At 40.4% G+C, this 12,920-nt stretch overlaps 1 protein-coding gene across 12 annotated transcripts in view; it reads left to right on the top strand.

The window, feature by feature from the left end:
- Window positions 1-12,920, top strand: part of itpr1b (inositol 1,4,5-trisphosphate receptor, type 1b) — a 78,270-nt gene that overhangs the window by 55,448 nt on the left and 9,902 nt on the right. For all 12 annotated transcript variants that reach the window (XR_015107769.1, XM_086168270.1, XM_086168269.1 and 9 more), the window contains 7 exons: window positions 5,316-5,491; window positions 5,972-6,136; window positions 6,425-6,614; window positions 6,892-6,984; window positions 8,359-8,507; window positions 10,110-10,275; window positions 10,916-11,076. Coding sequence is in view for 11 of the 12 variants with exons in the window: in XM_086168270.1 (XP_086024396.1) it covers window positions 5,316-5,491; window positions 5,972-6,136; window positions 6,425-6,614; window positions 6,892-6,984; window positions 8,359-8,507; window positions 10,110-10,275; window positions 10,916-11,076 (1,100 nt within the window). In the remaining variant the exon portion in view is untranslated. The remainder of the gene's footprint in view (window positions 1-5,315; window positions 5,492-5,971; window positions 6,137-6,424; window positions 6,615-6,891; window positions 6,985-8,358; window positions 8,508-10,109; window positions 10,276-10,915; window positions 11,077-12,920) is intronic.

The raw sequence follows: 12,920 nt of genomic DNA, 5'->3' as shown, positions 1-12,920 counted from the left end.
TCCACAATTTCATCTAGCGTACCCTTCCAAGGCACTAGTTGCCATAGGCTATAATAGGAAGACATAACAAGAATCTTAGTGAGGAGTACACTGAACTGTTTACTGAATACTTGAGGCTTTGGTTCAGGGAAAAACACTCAGATGTGTATCTACATGCAGGGGGACCTAGCCAACACATCACAACAATCTGCATAAGTCCACTTACTCATTGAAGAAGTTCACTGTTTTTGATGGTGCCTTCAAAACAGTATGATTTCCAAGTGGTTTCTCTTCATTTGTCAACATGCATAGTTGCATGGTGCACCAATTAAAGACTATGATACCCAAATGACAGAAAATGTTGTAAAAATGTTGGATATATGAATGACAAGCAGAATTCAAATGATTATTAAAAATTATTAGTATCCATCCATCCATCCATCCATCCATCTTCCGCCGCTTATCCAAAGTCTGGTTGAGAGGGCAGCAACCGGAGCAGGACAGGCCCAGACTTCCCACTCCCCAGCCACATGGTCCAGCTCTGCTGGCGGGATCCCAAGGTGGTCCCAGGTCAGCCTAGAAACATAGTCTCTCCAGTAAGTCTTGGGTCTTACCCGTAGCCTCTTCCCAGATGGACATGCCCAGAGTACCTCCCCCAAGAGGCATCCAGGAGGCATTCTGACCAAATGCCCGATCCACCTCATCTGACTCCTCTCCATGTGGAGTAGCAGCAAATCTTCTCTGAGTCCCGTCTGGATGGCCGAACTTCTTACCCCATCTCTAAGGGAGAGTCCGGCCACCCTGCAGAGAAAACTTATTTTGACCGCTTGTGTCTGCGATCTTGTTCTTTCGGTCACTTTCCACAGCTCGTGACCATAGCTGAGGGTAGGAACCTAGGTCGACCGTAGATTGAGAGCTTTGCTTTCTGGCTCAGCTCCCTCTACACCACGACAGACCGGTACAGCGTCTGCATCACTACAGACGCTGCACCATCTGTCAATCTCCCACTCCAACCTTCCCCCTCTCGTGAACAAGAAGGCGGTGACCAGCATCCGGGTAGGGAAAAACTGGTTCCAATTCTATTATTCTTCATTAGGGTCTTCTGAGCAGCGCTTTGTCTTGTCCCTCACCTGGGACCTGTTTGCCTTGGGTGGCCCCTCCAGGGGCATAATGCCCCCCAACAAAAAAGCTCAGAGGAACTCCTCACAAGGACGTGCAAACCCCTCCACCGTGATAAGGTGGTGGCTCAATGAGGGGAACTTGTTAGTATAGTAATTTTATTATTATTATTATTGTCCCCATCATATTTAATGAATTAGACATCTGAAAATACAGGAGGGGGAGCATTGTAGTACACACCACTCACACAGCGCAATGAGGAATCTCTTTATACTTCTGAAATGAGAACAAACAGACATTTCACAAGAGCATGGCAGCTCTGAGGAGGGCCTAGTTGTTGACACAGGAATCAGTACAATGTGCATATTCTGACTAGAGAAGATATATAGTTTGGAAGAGTACTACAAGTAGCCATCTGGAATGCTCAACACTCAGGCGCACCTTCAAACATGTGACCCCAAAGGCTCACATGATGGGCAGTGGGTCAGCTACTCACATGTCACCTTAACTGCCCTCAAGTTGTTCATGACCCCATAAGAGCCTAAAGACCCTAAGGCTGAGTCAGAGATGAAGAAGGTGATAATGAAACCTCTTCTAGGGCTTTTGGGTGTAATGAGGGTCCCAACGAAACAGAGCACCTCAAAGTGAACAACAAATCATTCATCAATCAGAATAAATACATTGATTTTTTTTTTCATTAACTTTAAGATATATCATGAAACGTTTGCAAGATAATGCAAATCCAAGATGTAAAATAGGTGGGGAAAAGTTAACACCATTTTAATATCCTTTCTGAGAAAATACAGAATAATATTTATCAAGACAGAGGGTTTACAGTGCTGCTTTAGCCTAGTAATATTATCTCCTCATTAGTTCAAATTAATAAAGATGTGAAAGGTGTTAATAGCCATTTAGCTAAAAAATGCAGGAATAGAATCGAATCATTCATTCTTTTTCAAAACATGAACTCATGTTCCACAATTAAACACATGAATTCTGTCCTTTCTTGGGTCATCAGGTGCCAAATAGATCAACTCATAAGTATAATTTTGCAATTAAGATTAGTAAGATGTGTTATTTGAAATATGAAAGGGTGTTTTCTCCACCCAAGCTATTAGTGACAGTCAGCCCTGTTTTGTTTTTTCAGTTCTGCTGGATGTCATTTCTTTCCCTTTTTATCTTTTTTTTTTGATAGTAATTTATCCCTGGGCGCCTTATTCACAGAGATGTGAGAGACCACAGCCATTAAGGCTCCTTTTGTTCTGGAGCAGAGAGAAGATACACATTGTGATTCACATACACTTTCAATTGTTCTCTCTGGGGTCAAATGGCGAGATCCCTTTTGTCTGAACTTCCCAACAGCAGTCTAGTGGACACAAAAAAGAGTTTGTTTGCATATTTCTTAAACCTCCATGTGGATTTCAATGCCACAGTTTCCTTTGAGATTAGCTGTTCATTCCAGGTATCGTTAATAAGTGCAAGTCCCTTTAAGTAATATTAATGGGTGATTGAAACTGCTGGTGAGTCAGAAAAAAAGAAATGTTTCAAAATGTTGATTTAGACACGGTAAGCATTTCTAAATGATTTTGACACTGACGTACTTCTTTTATATAATTGTAGAAGAAGCTTTTAAAGCTGAGTTGGGATTTTCATATTGATACCTGAATGATTGTGTTTTCTGAGCTATTTTCAGCTACAGATATACGGAGGAACAAGAAATATGCACCCCTGTTCTTATTGCTAAAACATTTTTTAGTGATGGTGTGGTTCTGGTGACATAAGGTGTTACATTTAGGAACCCTTGTCTACAATAAATGGTCGGGTTATAGTTTCATGACATCTGTGTTTCTCTGTCTGGGTCCCCTGCCAAGAGAAAGTGCCTGGGCAGCCTGTTGCAGTGCAGGATCCAGGACTATCACTGATGAATTTAACTGGAGTGTCATGTATTTTTAGCCAACTGGGTTATATAACAAGTACCTGTCATGTGATCTGTACACAGAGGCCTTAGAAGGGAGGAGCTGGAGAGAGACATTAGTCCCTTTTATACCAACTTTAGTTGGTGGGATTTTTGTGGCGTCACTCTGCTACTGTAGGTGATATATATGCAATGCTGATTGACCCAGTTCCATATCTGAGAAATGCATCACATAAGCAAAAGAAGTCTTTATACTTCATGCTAGTTAGGACCCTGCACAAGAAAAGTGCCTCTTGAGCTGGTGCTGACATGCAATGATTGATTGGCCACATGCAAATATTGTTTGAAAGACCACATACATGCACAAACAAACAAGTAAAGACCTCAATGTTAAAATCTCATTGCTGGTTTTTGTATTGTCTGAAAGTTCTCCGTCATCCAGGTCATGATTAATCCTTATCAAATCTTAAGGTAGCAATTGGGCTTGATTTCTTCTATTAAAGACATTGCACCTCTCAGGAGGCTTCTGCAGATTTAACTAAACCGTTTTAGTTGAACATAGTTTGGGGTACATAAGTGCTGGGGTTGGCCATTGGTCCAAGTTGAGCTTGTTATGTTAATGAGTGAGTTGTTTTGCAGAATCTACGTTGAATGGGGTTTTTGTCTTAATGCAGGTTTCATTGCGGCTAGAATGTAGATTGTGTTATCATTCCAAAAATATTTAAAAAGCACAAAACACATAGAACTCTGGTGTAAAACACATGCCTTCCCCATTGTGTCCAATTATTTCAGATGAGTGAATGAAAGGGATTTTTACAATAATGTACTTTAGCCTACATGAATGTAACTTATCAGCGTGATGTTTGCTGCTGAGGTGCACTGATGTTTGAATTACTTTGTTGGCAATCTTAGGGAAATGAGTCTTTCCTTTTGAGGAAAAACTTATTTTTCAAAAAATTCTCTCCAAAGATTTATGTCAAAATGTGTAAAAATGTTAAGTCTCTTTCCTATGCAAACTGTCCTCTGCCCAGTCAAGTTCACAACTTCCAACATTGGGTGACATTATTGTTTTTGCTTTCACCAAATTGTGTACACTTGGCTAACCATCTACTGAAGCAACTAGAAAACACCAAACATTGATTACATTGAGATACTTGGGATGTGATCCATACAAAGAAAAGTTTTATTTTTGTTCCTCACCTCGTTTTAGAAGTTGCAGTTTACCCATTGTGTGCAAATGACTTTATATGACAACATCTGAATAACACACCCTTTAACAGCAACAAAATGTGAACACTTTGTGCAGTGTAAGGGTAGGAGTGCTCCCAGAATGCTCCTGGTTATGCTCAAGTCATGCTCAAGACATTAGTCAAATGTCACTGCCACATTGCAGGTAAAAGATACTGTGCATTTGGTATTTAAGTAGTATGTTCACCAGACAAGAATAAAGTCAGTCCCTTGTATCTTTTTGTACTGGACTCTAAGTACTGCCACTTGTCTCAAAATTGAGACCATTAGTAGACCACCTCAAACAGAGACTTCTACTAAATTTTTAAGGGTCCTTAATGATGTCACAGTTTTTCAAAAAGTACTATATATACTAAATGGCAAACCCTACCCCCATTTTTTTTTTAATTCTATTGAATCAACTTCTAAACTAGGTTGGTACAGTGGTGAAGTGGTTCGTCCTCCCGCCTCACAGAAAAAAGACTGATTAAATTCCCACCGGGGGGCCTTTCTGTGCGGAGTTTGCATGTTCTCTCCATGTCTGTGTGGTATTGTGTCCGCAGTCTAAAACATGCAGAGGGTTTATTGGAAAAGGTGTGAAGTTACCCAAAATTTGTGAATGGGAGAGTGAATGGTTGTTTGTTTTTATATGTACCCCTGCGACTCACTGGTGACTGGTCCAGCTTGTACCTTGCCTCTTGCCCCATGACAGCTGGAAAGGATAAACAGTAGATGGATGGATGGAACTTCTTATGTATGAAATTATTAAATATGAGACTTTTGTGGAGAAGTTGGGGAATGTCTCACCTCAGTGTAAATTGTTAAATATTTTACTTGATATAGTTGGCAAGAATAATGATTTATCATTAAGAATCATTAATTTACCCATCAGCTGACTTATTCAAGCCTTTGGATTACTCCTTTTATACTATTATCTTGTTAGATTTTCATTGCCAGAAATGTTCTTTAGACTGGTCACTGCCATTCCTTGTGAAAAAATTCCAGAATTGTTGAAATGACCTCAAACTACCTTCAATCCAAAATCTTTCTTACAATCTCCCTTGCTTCTCCTCAGGTACCCTGGAGCCCCATCTCTCTGCCTTGCTGTGGCTGGCCATGCTGGTTTCTCTAGCAATAGTCATTGTCTTGCCTCAGCCTCATGGCATTCGGGCACTCATTGCCTCCACCATCTTGAGACTGATCTTTTCTGTTGGTCTGGAGCCCACCTTGCTCCTGCTAGGGGGTTTCAATGTAAGCACTAATGTTTTTGATACGTTTTATTTTTGTTTTGTTTTTTTCAGATGGACAACAAGCATTTCTACAACTGCCATAATTTCACAGTCAGTGTCATTCCTCAGTGTGTTCTATTGACTTGCATTCATTTATCAGAAAGATAAAGGACTGCTGTCCTCAGTCTGCAAGAAGACTGATTTTACATCCCAGCAAATTAATGAAGCTCTCACATCAGTATAAGTACAAGTAAATACGAATTTGACACTTTGGGTAACATTGTACCAGCTAACTTAAGTGTTACTCATTACTATTGATGCTTGAGGTTAGAACATTACACAGGACTTTTCGAGGTATAGATTGTGTTCTTTTCAGTATTGAAAATATTACAAATGATCAATAATGGTATTTGGCAATGCAATCCTTGCAACCTCACTTTATATTAGCATTTTAACATTCTGGCAATTCTTTCTTTTTGTCGTGGTCACCATGCTTCATCAGTTATGTAATAAAGTCATCTTCCTGATGAGCTTCGTGGGAAACCGTGGAACTTTCACACGTGGATACAAAGCCATGATCATGGATGTAGAGTTCCTATACCACCTGCTCTACCTGATTATCTGCAGCCTGGGGGTTTTCGTCCATGTCTTCTTCTACAGTCTGCTTGTGAGTGAGGACCGACATAATTTGGTTAATCTACACAATAAATGCAGAGAGACATCCAAAGCGGTGGTAAAAGTAAAAAGTCTTTCTTGAATTGGAAATGTAATTTTGTGCACACTGCGCATTTTTACTGTTACCGCTACCCAGAGATTGCATTTGATCAAAAATGGTCTAATGTCAACTGTGTCGTAAGAGCCAATGCAGTCGCATCTGTACAAAAATTCTAAAAACACTCTTCTAATTTTGTCACAAGCCAGCCACACAAAGCCTTTTTATCTTTCCTCCTTCTAGCTGTTTGATCTGGTTTACCGAGAAGAGACCTTACTGAATGTAATAAAGAGTGTGACCCGCAATGGCCGCTCCATTGTTCTGACAGCTGTGCTGGCTCTTATACTCGTCTACCTCTTCTCCATCGTGGGCTACATTTTCTTCAAAGATGATTTCATATTGGCTGTGGACAGGATACCCAACAAAACACTTGGTATGTCCTTTCTTATTACTGAATAGCATAGATTCCCCTGCCATCCTGTCTTAGATGGCTGCACAAAGAAAAAACATCAATTGCTGGGCAAAATGTATGTTGTTCAAGTGAGGCCAATTCATGATTCAGTTGCATAAATTACATGTAAGGATACTACCATTAATAGCATCAATTTTTTTTTAAATAAATAAATAAATTGAAAAAAAAAATGCATTAAAAACATGGTTGGAAATTAAACAAATGGCACCATTTTCCCTTCCTTGTTTGCTGTGAACAGATCATGGAGCCAGTATGGTGGGAGAGTTCTTCTCTGGGGGTGTGTGTCAAAAAGAAAACGGGGAGAACTGCTCAACTGAAGTAGTAATGGATGGTAAGCAGATAAAGGTGAAAGGTAGCTTTGTATATGTGTGAACCCAAGGTTAGTTAACAGTGTCACAGGGTTCTTTTAAGATTGAATTGACCTGTTAGTGCATGCATGCTTTCATGAGAATTCCAAGTGTGTGTGACTGCATGCTTGTGTCTGCCTGTTTACGAACATGCGCGTATGTAATGTTAAGACTGTTTTGTCCTCTGAGACATATGACTCGGCCAGAAAAGATTTGCACTACTAAGCTATAAATCTGGTCAGCCTGGTGGTCGTGGATTAGACCAGGTTGGGTCATGTTGGGACTTTTGGGGAGTTTGATGAAACACCAAGGGGTTTAGACCCCTTGTTTGTCTCAGAAAACCAAGACTTAGATGTTTTGTTGGGGCCTCAGGTTAAAAGGTCAGGGATTAATTAACATTAGGTACTAGAAGGGCAATGGGTCCTCTGAGATTGTGCAGAAGGCTGTTCACCTCAAACAGTGAGTTCTTGCAAACCTACTGACCTCAATGGGAAAAGTCCCGACGCAGGATGAACCCATTCACCACCTTAAAATTGATCAGTCAACCACATTAAATACTCAAGATGCATGGGGCCTCAGTTCCTCTAGGCCTCCCTATCTATTACCACCAGATTATGATGGTAGTCTAGTGACTTGTTTGGGTGTGTAAAGTTTGAGAAACTGCCAGGGAATTGTCATGCCCTCACCAAAATCTGAGGCAGTTCACTCCGCAGAAACAAATGAAGGGAATTAAGTTTAAGCTGCACATACCATACCATACCATGAAAACCATAAAAGCAATTTGTAAAGTGAAAACCTCAACCAGGATCAAATTTAAGACTCAGTTTTCAAATTTGATTAGATCTACCCTAAAGTTAGGATTTATTCTTATTCTCTTTGCTGTCTCTCTTTAACAACAACCTCCAAGTAAGCTTCTTTAAAGGGTCATTTAGGACATCAAGCCACAAACTTATGACGCATGCTTGATGCTGCATGTTATTCACGAAATAGCACAAATTAAAGGTGAACTGACCACTAGTGGTTTTAGCACTCAAATGATGGCATGAAGTTCCAACCAGTCAAAGTAATCTGAATGTCCCAAAACACAGAGATTTTCCAACAGTTGGTTTACACTGCAGGAGCCCATACTCTGCTCTTCTTCACATTCTTAACACATTACAAAATTCTGTACACTGTGGAATGGGACAAGGTCAAAAGTAGCGAAGAGCCATCCACAGTAGCTCAACAGCTTGAAGTTCACAGGAATAGACCCCAGTGACATAAGCACAATCAGCACTTAATTGCAACATAGTTTACTGAGTAGAAAAAAAAAAACTCAAGAAAATGACATTCTGATGAATCTGGAATTTTCTTTGTAGCATCCATAACCATCCAGCCGTCAGCTGTGGTGATCGAAGACAAGGAACGGACGTGTGACTCCCTACTCATGTGCATTGTGACAGTATTGAGCCATGGCTTGCGGAGTGGTGGAGGTGTCGGAGATGTCCTTCGGAAGCCATCCAAAGAGGTTTGTTTTTTTTTCCCTTTTGGAAAATCTCATCATGGGTGGCACGGTGGAGCAGTGGTTAGCACTTCTGCCTCATTTTGCTCCGACTACCACAGGTTCTCCTCGTTTCGGTGTTGGACCTCCTCTGGGTCGTCCACCTTTTTGGATCGGAAGGTTAATTGGAAGAAATAAGGAAAAATTGCCCTGATGTGTGAATGGTTGTTTGTCTTTACCTGTGGCCCTGGGATGGACTGGTGACTGAACCAGGGTTTACCCTCCCTATTGACCGATGGCAGCTGGGATAGGCTCCAGCTTCCCCTGCAACCCTAAGTGTGGGAACAGCGGTAGTTAATGAATGGATGGGTGGTGATTTAAAGAGAACAGTTCAGGATAATCATAAAGTTCTATGTATCTTAAATAGAAACTCTGGGAGAAAAAAAAAAACACATGGACTATTTTCACCCAAAAGTGCAAAGAATAGAAGCATTGGTAATTATTTTTGAGGAGAAGGCAAGTTTCTACATTACTTGACCATGTGTTAGAGCGACAGGTTCAAAAAGGACCCCCAGAATCAGCCTATAGTTCACAACATTATATAAACCCTTTGGAGCATAATAATAATGTGATTTCTCTAAACTGTCTCAAGTTTGGCCTGGTTTTACCTACCAGTGACTAATGCAAAGGTGGATACAGAATAGATACCTCTATTGTAAGTCGCTTTGGATAAAAGCGTCTGCCAAATGCAATGTAATGTAAAAAATGTAATGTAGAAACAGTATCACTCTAATGTGATATCACTGTAACAGCTAGGGAAACAGAAAAAAACAGTTTTCTACCCTGAGATAAAGTTGCCATTTTGTTGGTTTCTGTCAAAAAATAAAACTTCCAAAATCATGTGTATTATAATGAGTGACCTCTACATTCAGCAGCCTGGACAGGATGCATTCTTTAAAAATGAAGAAATTAATGAACAAGTGACATTTTACTTGGCATTTTATAGCTACAGTGTTTGATTCTGCACAAATCGTCCTCTCAATTTTCAAAATGATGCAAGAAAGCTGGAAAACCCACACACCGAGCTGTTCGTTAGCATCATTTAAGTTCAACTCAACCATGACATTGATGTCAGAGTTTACCAATACATTTCAGATTGTAGATTCATTCATGTCATGACTCATATTGAAATAGATATAAAGAATCTGGCTTTGTGGAGTCCACTTAGTGATTTTCCTTCCATATATCACCATAGCAGTAGTGTGACAAAAAGCTAAAACTTCTAGCATTAATGTTGACAAGTTTTGTTCTCTCGTTAAAATGCATCAAATCAAATTACTACCATGAGATATTTAAAATGACATTTTTTATAGTTGATATTTCTATTTTATCAAGATGTACTCTTGATAAAATAAAAATAAAACAAGTTCACGTTCACTTCCACATTTAAGAAGCCCTTTTTGTGGTGTCTCTGCCAATGTGTGGGTATTGTTAAGTTTCGTTCCCTACATATTTGAGAATGAAAGTTTTGGTTTGCTCTGAGAAATGAGCAGCCTCAAAGCCAGATAGGGCCGTGTGCCTGATAATGTGCCTGTGCCTGACAATTTTCTTCCTATGTTGCGTCAACAGGAGCCCCTGTTTGCAGCCAGAGTTATCTATGACCTGCTCTTTTTCTTCATGGTCATCATCATCGTCCTGAACCTAATCTTTGGTGTCATTATTGATACATTTGCTGACCTGAGAAGTGAGAAGCAGAAGAAAGAGGAAATCTTGAAGACAACATGTTTTATTTGTGGTAAGTACTAAAGTTGCTCAAGCTAGCATCGTATTCTAATTTTGAAAGTAGTTTCATTGCTCTTTTAGTCATGTGTTGGTGATACAATTTTGGCATCTTAGAACGTCATTGCAACAAAATAGTTTGATGTGATTGGGCACCACCCTTTTGTGCCATTTTCTGTACTTTCTCAGTATTTCTTTGAAACATAGTGGTCTCATTGCAGATGTTTGCTTGTGAGGATGAAACGTAAAATCGCGTTGAGTTGTGTCCGAGCATGTTCTTGTTTAAGCATACAAGTGTTGTGGCACTGAATCACATTAAGGCTCTTTGCTAAATCGAGTAAATCGAGGATGTTTTTCTTGGTAGAACTAACAACATGGTGCCTCCTTTTCCCAGAATGAATGCGTAGGAGGAGTGTTCCTTTCTGTGGTTCTTGACCTTACTAAACTACATTTCAGACACCTATTGATTTCTGATATTAGCAATCATCTATTTTTGTATTTTTGTCGCCATTTTCTTTTCACCGTAATTTTTTTTGAGCATTCTTTATTGAGTTCTGTAAAAAGGGGGTGCTATATTGCAGTACCAAAAGAGTTATGTCAGTGCATGTACTGTGTGGGTCTGTCTGTGTGTTTTACTGTTTGTTTATGTTTCCTAGGTTTGGAGAGAGACAAGTTTGACAATAAGACAGTTACCTTTGAAGAGCACATCAAAGTTGAGCACAACATGTGGCACTACTTGTTCTTCATCGTCCTAGTAAAGGTCAAGGATTCCACTGAGTACACTGGCCCAGAAAGCTATGTCGCTGAAATGATCCGGGTAAGAATGTTGCTCATCATGCGGATACATTTTGCTTAGCAAATTTGCTCACTTGAAGACTTGACTGTGAGGTGAAAATGGTCTTATTTAGATTAAAATATTAATATGTTTGGAACACATGAGTTACAGGAGAAGGAGAACTTTATTTTAGATAAAGTGATGCATAATTTCCCCAGAGATGAGAGAGTAATAGGTAACTGGTTCAGACTTCAATAGACATTTTGGCGCAGGCAATAGGTGATGAAGAAGCGATGGGCAAGTTTGGCATACAGGACAGGACCGCAGAGGGACAGACGGTGGTAGACTTCGCAAAAGGGATGGAAATGGCTGTAGAGAATACTTTTTTCCAGAAAAGACAGGGTAAGATAAAATATAGGGTAACTTATAAGAGCAGAGGGAGGAGCACACAGGTAGACTACATCTTGTACAGACGAGGTAATTAGAAAGAGATCAGTGACTGCAAAGTACTACTGAGAGTGTAGCTAGACAGCATAGGATGATGGTTTGTAGGATGACTGGTGTCAAGGAAGCTCAAGTAGACAAAGGCAGACCAGAGGACAAAGTGATGGAAGCTGCAAAGGAAGGAGTGTTGTATGGTTTTCAGGAAGGAGTTGAAAAAGGCTCTGGGTGGTCAGGGAAAGCTTCCAGATGACTTGACAACTACAGGGGGACAGGTAGGAGAGTATTTGATGTGTTGTCTGGAAGGAAAGTAGATAAGGAGACTTGGTGGTGGAATGAGGAGGTGCAGGAGTATATACTTAGAAAGCGGTTAGCAAAAAAGAAAAGGGACACTGAGGGGACTGAAGAGACCAGGGAGATATAGCGTAAGGTAAAGATAGAGGTAGCAAAGGCTCGGTTGAACAGTAAGGAGGGAGATTGATTTATGCAGGTTGGCAAAACAAAGAGATAAAGATGGAAAGGATGTACAGCAGGTCTGGGTGATTAAGGATAGAGAGGGAAATTCTGTATTGACAGATGCTAGAAGAGTGATGGGAAGATGGAAAGAGTATTTTGAATAGCTGATGGAGGAAAATGAAAGAGAGGCAAGGGTAGAAGAGGTGACTATTGTAGACCACAAAGCTTCACACTTACAAAGAGTACTACAGATGCAGTATTTGCTTTGAGAATGCAAAAAATAGAGAAGTACAGAGAAGGTCAAATGGATCTGCATTGCACTTTAGTAGACCTAGAAAAAGTATACAGGGTGTGGAGAAAGGAACTCTGGTAATGCATGAGGAAATCTGGAGTGGCTAAGAAGTATGTTAGACTGGTGCAGGACATGTATGCTAGCTATGAGACAGTGGTGAGGTGTATCAGAGAACTTCTAGGTGGAGGTGGGACTCTATCATGGATCAGTTCTGAACCCCTTCTTGTTTGCAGTGGTGATGGGCAGGCTGACAGATGAGGTTAGACAGGAATCTCCATGGACCATGATGTTTGCAGATGACATTGTGATCTGTGGTGGGAGCAGAGAACAGGTTGAGGAAAATCTAGAGAGGGAGTGACAAAAATGGGTAGGCTCGGGAATGAGTCCATCAGAGGGAGAGCACGTTACATGTTTTGGAGAGAAAATCAGAGAAGTCAGATTGAGATGGTTCGGTCATGTACAGAGGAGAGAGAGTGAGTATATTGGTAGACGGATGCTGGAGTTGGAGCTGCCAGGCAGGAGGTCTAGATGAAGACCAAAGAGAAGATTTGTGGACGTAGAGGATATGAAGGTAGCTTGTGTGAGAGAGGAGGATACAGAGAATAGGGTTGGATGCAGAAGGTAGATTTGCTTTGGCGACTCCTGAAGGGAAAAGCTGAAAGGAGAAGAAGCAGAAAACAAAATATAATTCTTTATG

The sequence above is a fragment of the Fistularia commersonii genome, chromosome 21, assembly GCF_037954325.1.
Source record: "Fistularia commersonii isolate RoL2024-O1a breed Wild chromosome 21, RoL_Fcom_v1.0, whole genome shotgun sequence".
Classification (NCBI taxonomy): domain Eukaryota; kingdom Metazoa; phylum Chordata; class Actinopteri; order Syngnathiformes; family Fistulariidae; genus Fistularia; species Fistularia commersonii.
Note: the sequence above shows the minus strand (reverse complement) of the source record. Positions and strands in the feature narration are given on the sequence as shown.